This window comes from Hippocampus zosterae, chromosome 11, assembly GCF_025434085.1.
Source record: "Hippocampus zosterae strain Florida chromosome 11, ASM2543408v3, whole genome shotgun sequence".
NCBI lineage: Eukaryota > Metazoa > Chordata > Actinopteri > Syngnathiformes > Syngnathidae > Hippocampus > Hippocampus zosterae.
This window is the reverse complement of record NC_067461.1, coordinates 692,074-700,070: the sequence shown is the minus strand read 5'-3', so window position 1 is coordinate 700,070 and position 7,997 is coordinate 692,074. Positions and strand designations below refer to the sequence as shown.

At 50.2% G+C, this 7,997-nt stretch overlaps 1 protein-coding gene across 1 annotated transcript; it reads left to right on the top strand.

Annotated features, from left to right (window-relative positions):
• Positions 1-4,095: 4,095 nt before the first annotated feature.
• Positions 4,096-7,997, top strand: LOC127610483 (homeobox protein SIX2-like). The gene is made up of 2 exons (XM_052080685.1): positions 4,096-5,014; positions 7,532-7,997. The coding sequence occupies exons 1-2, from the start codon at positions 4,455-4,457 to the stop codon at positions 7,962-7,964; spliced, it is 993 nt and encodes a 330-aa protein (XP_051936645.1). The 5' UTR covers positions 4,096-4,454; the 3' UTR covers positions 7,965-7,997.

The window sequence follows — 7,997 nt, the reverse complement described above, 5'->3', positions numbered from 1 at the left end:
TATTATTACGGTGGCCCCTTTCCAAGCCGTGCGATGAATATATCCGAGCCCCTCTTATGAAATTATTCCCTCGTTAGGACGGCGGCCCGCCGCGAGACGCCGCAACCGGATTAGCCATCTGCCGGCCTCGCGGGCGCGAGGCGCTGATAGCATCAGGAAGAATTAGCGGGCACGGAAAAGGGCTCGAGTTTCCCAAGCGCGCCTTCATTTGGAAGAAGCCGAAAGATGCCACGGAATTAGACCGAGTCGTCGTCGTCGTCGCCGTTTGACGGAACTTTTGCTACCTCCGAAGCTCGACCTCCTTTTTCTTTCATTTCACTTGGCATCATCCGGCCCACGGGGGGCGCCGATGACTTTGCGCGAGAGAGCCACGGTCCGCCCCGGTCCAGCTCGTGGCTGCATTTCAACTAAAAAAAAAAAATAATAATAAACTCTCGCGCGCCAGGTTGCAAAGTCTCGCATTAGCGCATCGCTAATTACTGCCGCTCACTTTTGAAGTCATTCCTTCCTGATGTCTGACTTAGCACACTGTAAAAAATAAATGACTATGACTACGATGTACAGTCTAAAAGCCATTCGCTGAAAGTTTAATTGACACACACCCCTAAAAAAAAAAAGAAAAATGGCGCACGCTGCTTTCCCAGACCCCCCCCCCCCCCCTCCCCATTTGAAGTCGTGTCATGACGATCAAAGCGTGCGACAAAAATAAATGAAGCAAAGCCCCAACGCTCCCATAGCATTTCCATCAAACCTCTCAAGCCCCCTCCGGAGGGGGGGCAGCCGCAGCAGACTTTTGCACTCGCCGCCATTTAAAAGGTCCACCGGAGACACTTTGGTGACCCCAGAAAAAAAAAATCTTTAATATGAGCCTCCCCCCCACGAAATATACGTCGCTCCCGTCGCCAGCGGCCTTTCGGCCTTTCATTATCAGCGGCGAGGGAAGCCTTTGGCCCGGCCGTGGCGTCTTTGCTCAGAGGAAATAACCGGCGGCGAAAAACCGCACATCCAATCGCCGGCCGCGCTAACGTTCCAAAACGAGTTCCCGCGCCCCGGCTCGTAGCCGCCGCTGCAACAACATTGCGGCCGGCGGCGGCAGCTCGTCTTTTTCTGCTCCTTCAAAGGCGGCCGGCTAACTGATCCCGCATGTCGCCCCCCCCCCCCTCCCTCCCGAAAGCCAAGTAAAAGCTGCTTTCAATGTAGCCAGATCAGAAGCAATTATTGATCGCGATCCGGTTTCGCATCGCGGCCCTCCGCTCACGTGGATGCTGAGCGAGCGGGACTTTTGTCCGAGCCGGTGACGATCTCCGCCAAGGCAGCAAAAGGGAGGCTGAAGGTAGCGAAATGACTTTTTAAAAAGAATGACGCAATCGGGATTTCCGAGCTGATCGCCGAAATAGCAAGTTGAAGAAAAACAACAATCCGATCACTTGAAATCACGTGAGGGCGACGGGCCCTTGCCACCAAAAGCCAACATTTGCGGCCATTGGGAAGACGATCGTCATTTTGGCAACGCGGGTCCAATGTTGCTTGAAACATTGCCGATGCATTTAAAGAAATCAAGTCGAACTGCAGCCAAATACGTGAGTGATGGCCTCATGTTACATATGAACAACAAATTAAAATCAGAGGTCAATAAAAACTGGTTTTGTTCAAGTATTATAACATTCATTTTGAGTGCGGGTATGCTGGTAAAATAAGAATAATAATAATAATAATAATGTTGTGTACAGAAATACAACTTGAAAGACATTTTCCTCTGTATTCCCAAATTGGTTTTCTATAGAAGAGAATTGTTCAGTAATTCACTTTTTTTTTAGGGGGGGGTGAAGGTTCATGACTGTTGAAAGTAGCCAATGTGGAGAAGCCTAATCGGGCCTGAGTGTCCAAAAGTGCCTCCATCTCCTCCTCTTCCTCTGACCTAACGACGTGGATGTAAACAAACGATAATCGGCCGGGCCGTGATTGCCGTGCGGCTCGCCGGCACGGGCGGCCTGCCGCTGGCTGGCTTTAATAACGGAGCGCCCGTCCTTCAAGAATGTTCCTCATCAGCCCCCTCGCGGCGCACGTCTCGGGTGGAACGCTCGCCGCGGGTCTCCCGGCGTCGCTCCAGTCCCGCGATCTCACAAACGCCTCGCCGACATCTTGCAGCAATCAGCCGAATTAGCGAAAGGTCGCGGCGGAGGGAGGTTGTGAAAATAGGCGGCGGGCCGATTAGGGGAAAGGCGAGCTGCGTTCATCAGTGGCGGGAATAATTCCTCCTGAAGAGTTTTGATCAGGCTTCATCTGAAACAAAGAAATGTTTACAAACACTGTCAGGGGCCCTGGCATTGCGCTCTGGGGTGCGCCGTTGCATTCGTCACACCATCTTTGGCAGGATCCGTACTTTTCCCTTGAACCAAAAATACAGTATATATATATATATATATTTTTTTTTTTATCTTTGAAATTTTGATTGAGGCGGGTCAATAAGGAAGAGACGTAGCAAAACTAATTTTCCAACTCCGTGGAATGGAAAGCCCTTAAAAAAATAGTACTTATGACGTAATGACATATTATTGTGTGCACTGTTGTCCCTTTTAATTTTGTCAACTCTATTTGACAAGTGAGTTTCTTCTGGTGTTTGTTTTGCTAAAATGGGTGCAGGTTGTCACAGGATAACATGTTGCTTTTTATTTTGAGGGGGGGGGGCTAGTTTCAATTCCAGCGGTATCTACAGACTTTACACTATAATAAGAATAGTTGTATCTTTTTAATTGATTTTCATTGAATGAATAGTTTGGATTTTGTGTGTGTGTGTGTGTGTAGACCCAACTTTCATTCCCGTGTTTGTTTGTTTTTTTTCTGGTCACGTGGACACTTGCAGCCTCGCTCTTCTCATCCATCCAGCACACACAAAAATAGTCATTTAAGTCCACGATGGTGTTGGACTTACATTGATGCCTCTGAATTGGTCCCATACATCATCGCTTCATTTCTTTCTTGGTCTTGTTGATTGGAGCTGATTTTTTTTTTTGACTGGAGTGCAGAAGTCCGCTTGATGTTGTGATCTGCTTTCATTACAAAGCGCCAAACCACGCGATTGTGACTCAAGTCAGTCATAATTACAATCCTATTCTTTTAGTCTGTCGGAGCTCATATAGTTGATTTCCTCCGCATGCAAGATGGCCATTTGTTTTCCTACTCCCATTCATCTTCTTAATGGCAGCAATTTGTCAACTGTCCAAAGTCACTTTATTCAAGATAAAAAAACGTCTTCATGTCGAAGTACCTAAACAGTGAGCAAGCTGGGGGGGGGGGTTTACACACCTCTTTTTGTCAATATTTGGATTATTCGTGCATTTACGTGTTCGGTGTCATTTATAAATGGAAATATGTGAGCTGATGAACAACAGGTTTAATCTGCCAATTATTCTATCCCGTTTTGGGGAGTGACACGTTGGAAACCACAAATAAATCATCCATAATTTTAACTTTCTCCCAATTGTATTATTTGTGCCCTGGTGAAATTCACCCCCCCCCCTCCCGCCCCCGAAAAAAAAGAAGACCGATCCATTCCATGAGAAAACAAATATGAATGAATTTCAAGAGAAGACACTTTTCCCCTTTCGGTTGACATATTTGAATCTGACTTGGAAAAGTCAACGGGAGGGGCGGGCCTTTGTGGAAATCAGAGCAAACTTTACTTGGACAACACGCGCGCTTATAACTCACTCCAACAGCGTCTTTCACGCCCCCCCCCCCCCCGAAAAAAAACACGTAAATGAATATTACATTTACAACGCACCGTTGTGTTCAGTCTTTTTTTTTTCAGAACGTCGTCCGGGTTGATTTGCGCTCGCTCCGAAAAGAGTCGCCCGCGCGCGCGCGCGCCCGTCACCAGCCGCTCTTTGGCTCCTCCAGGTGTCCGTCAAAGTGAGGTGAAGCTCTCCAACTTGAAAAGAACAAAGTGTTTCGGACTCGAGTGTGTGTGTGTGTGTGTGCGCGCGCGCGTCATATTTCCAGCCAGCGGTGGGCGTGTCGGCCTCTCCACCTCCACCTCCGCGCGCATCAGGTTACTCTTTTTTTTTTTTTTTTTTTGAGTGACAGCGTCACCATGGCGAATAATTCCACGCCGGGCTATTGTCTGGTCCCCGGGCTCGGGCGAGCGACCAATCAGGCTGCGCGTCCGCGCGGGTTTGCCGGCTCGGAAGAATATTTTTAAAAGGGGAGCTGCGCCGCGAGCGCTGAGAAGCAAGCAGGCGAGAGAGGACGACGACAGCGGCGGCGGCGGCGGCAGTCCCAACTTTTGCGCACCAACTTCGGAGGAAGGCGCGACTCGACCTCGGAGTGGGGGTGTGGGGGAGGGTTTGTTTGACGTCCCCCGGCAGCCGCCCCCCCCCCCTCGCCGCGGCCACTCTCCCATGGCCGGAGCGTCGCGTCGCCTGGCGCGCTGAGCCAGCGGCACCGGCCCCGCCATGTCCATGCTGCCGACGTTCGGCTTCACGCAGGAGCAAGTGGCGTGCGTGTGCGAGGTGCTGCAGCAGGGCGGCAACATCGAGCGCCTGGGCCGCTTCCTGTGGTCGCTGCCGGCCTGCGAGCACCTGCACAAGAACGAGAGCGTGCTGAAGGCCAAGGCGGCGGTGGCCTTCCACCGCGGCAACTTCCGCGAGCTCTACAAGATCCTGGAGAGCCACCAGTTCTCGGCGCACAACCACCCCAAGCTGCAGCAGCTGTGGCTCAAGGCGCACTACATCGAGGCGGAGAAGCTGCGCGGGCGGCCGCTGGGCGCCGTGGGCAAGTACCGCGTGCGCCGCAAGTTCCCGCTGCCGCGCTCCATCTGGGACGGCGAGGAGACCAGCTACTGCTTCAAGGAGAAGAGCCGCAGCGTGCTGCGCGAGTGGTACACGCACAACCCCTACCCGTCCCCGCGCGAGAAGCGCGAGCTGGCCGAGGCCACCGGACTCACCACCACGCAGGTCAGCAACTGGTTCAAGAACCGCCGCCAGCGGGACCGCGCCGCCGAGGCCAAGGAAAGGTGAGACGCCCGCAGCCCGATTCCGTGTTGCTCCGATCCGACTGCTACTCCAATCATTTGGATTTTTTTTTTTTTTTGTGGACAAGGTGGATTTTCCACATTTGATTTGGGCCTCTTTCACAGTACAGGCTCATAAAGTTGATGTAGACGAGCAAGAATATTTGATTGTTGATGGACAACTGGGGCCTGACTGAACGCTTCCAGTAGAAGCGGTTGATCGTCGATCATGATGGCGCCAGCATTTATTATATAGGCCACCGCCCGATCCCCCTAAAAATATCAGATCATAAATAGTCACAAAATGTATATATATATATATTGGTATTTATTCCTCCCCCAGCCACACGTTGGGCTCCCGGCCTAACTTCTCAGAGTCCTGCCATCCAGAAACCCCAATCATACTCCCACCCTTTATTTTATTTTAATTTTTTTTTAGCCTTCGACAGAGCAATTTTTTTCACCATATTGTACATAATAACGGTGTGCACCCAAAACATATTTGCATTCGTCTAATTAATGCGTTAGTGATTTTTTTTTTTAAACGGGATTCCAGTCCTGCTCACTCAACCATACCTGACTTGCGATTCCCTTCGAGACCTCGACCTTGACGTCTTCTCTCCATTTGCATCTTTGGGATGTACACAAACGAGAGAAGCCTCGTGACGTCGGCGTCCAAATATCTGACCTCCGACGACAGCGAAGTGAAGATGCGTTTCAAGTCCCTAAAACGGAACCTGGCTCACTTTTCTCGCCTAAAAATAAGCGGCGATCTTGTTTCTTTTTCTTATTATCATTATCGTCGATCGCTGACATGCGTGTTGCGATCGGTCAATCAAACTTGCGACGTGACCAAAAAAAAAACACGTTTTGTCTGTGACGGTCAAAAGTCGCCAAAAATGGCAGGCCGCGCTCTGGGTGGGTGCTCGAAGTTTGGTGCAAAATAACCTCGGTTGTGACGTGCCGCCGTGGCTTTTTTGGGGGGGTTTCCAGGCGCTATTTTGTCTAAAATGTTGCCGCAGATGAGCACGCGCAAAAACACCCCCAGTGTTGTGTGCGCGCGCGTCCAAGTTGGAAGAAGACAAGTTGCTGTCAGGTGTTTGCTGCGCGCACGCATGCTCGGTGTCTTCTTTCAGCCCCCCCCCCGGCCACTCATTCGAGGCTGAAAGCTGCAAATCAATCACGTCGTCCCACACAGTCAGAAAGAGACCAAAAAAAAAGAAGCCAGCTGCAGAATTTGCTCCTTTATTTGAGTTGTTCCAAATTGTCACAACAGAAAAAAACACACCAAATGAAAACCTCGAAAAAGAAAAAGAAGAACCAACTGTGATGATTTTAGCAACATGGATCCAAAATAGAGGAGCTATTGATTTGCACTTTTTATTTATTTTTTAGAAAGTGATTAAGGAGCCAACTGATTTTTGTTTTTTGTTTTTTTTTGGTTTAACGACTGCGCTTTTGTGAAGTGGGTATTGCACCTTCATCGTGACATTTCCACTTTTGGTTGTACAAATTGGCAGAATTTGTAAAGGTGTGTAGCGCTCACAAAGGCACAACGCGATTGTTTTCAAGAGGGTTCGTGTAAAAACAAAAACACAGCTTGTCTTTTAGGTTTTTTTGGGGGGGAGCAAAAAAAGTGAATGAAGTTGGAAAAACTTTCAAATGTGACATTTATGGGAACAAAACAAATCAAGTTGTTCCCAAACCAATTTGCCGACTTGTTTTTCTCTATCGTTCGTCATTTCATTTTATTTTATGATTATTTATTATTATTTTTTTATTTTATTTTTTATTTTTTGGGAGGGTTGGGGGGCAACAGAAGACACAGCAGTTCTGCCAACTCTCGTTTGCCCTTTTTCACAATAGGCAGCCCTCAAACGAAATTTCAAAGTGGATTCAAGTTGCTGAACTACAAGTTTGGACTGCACGCGACTTTTTTTCTCTTTTTTTTCCTCTCCTTTTCTTGAACAGTGCGGCGCGTGCTTCATTTAATCTTGTACATCGATGACACGTGTTTTGAATCTGCTAAAGTGACGTCATTCTGAACGCTCCGTCTCTCTCTCCCCCCCCCCCCCCCCCTCCAAAATAATCAAATAGCCACATTTGGATGACGCAAAATCTTGTACATGTTCGAATTCATTCATCCGTATTAAGGACCCCCCCCCCCCCCCCCACTTACCCCCAAATGCGACGTGGGAAAAAAATCGTTTCCGTCCTAAAATCTGTCACAGCTTGGACGTGTTTGATTTGGAAGAGTAACTTTTCCGTTGAATGGAGTTGCACGCGCGGTCACATTGTGGCCTTTGTTTGGGTGCGTTCAAAACGAAGGATAGCAATCGGGGAGTCGTTTGGATTGGCGCCGTTCGCGCTTGCTCGCGTGGGAAGCTTCTTCTCTCCATTTTAATTTGCGTTTCGTTGAGCTCGGGCCGATGATTATTTTTTGCTGTTGCGACTGCTGTCGTTCGCTAGTGTTTGCGGCGGGTCGTTTGGAAACGTTGACGGCCTTTTGCGTGTTCGCAGGGAGAACAACGAGAACTCCAACAACAACGGCGGCAACAACGGCGGCAATGCGCTCACCTCGTCGCTGAACGGAACTAAAACTCTTTTGGGCAGCTCGGACGACGACAAAACGCCCGCGGGCACGCCGGACCACCGCCCTTCGCCCAGCCCGGCGCTGCTGCTCGGCTCGGCCGGCGGCGGCGGCGGCGGCGGCGGAGGAGGAGGAGGAGGGCAGCTGGCCCCCTTGCACGGCCTGCCGCCCCCGCCCGGACCCGCCGCCGTCCCGGTAGCCGGCGGCGCTGACTCGGCCCACCACCACCACCAACACCAACACCCCCACCCGCACCTCCACCATCACCATCCTCTTCCTCATCATCATCCTCACCACCACGCCATGCATCACGACAGCATTCTGAACCCGATGTCGGCCAACTTGGTGGACTTGGGATCGTAGAAGAAGGCTTTGGAGGAGGACCACGTGCACAAG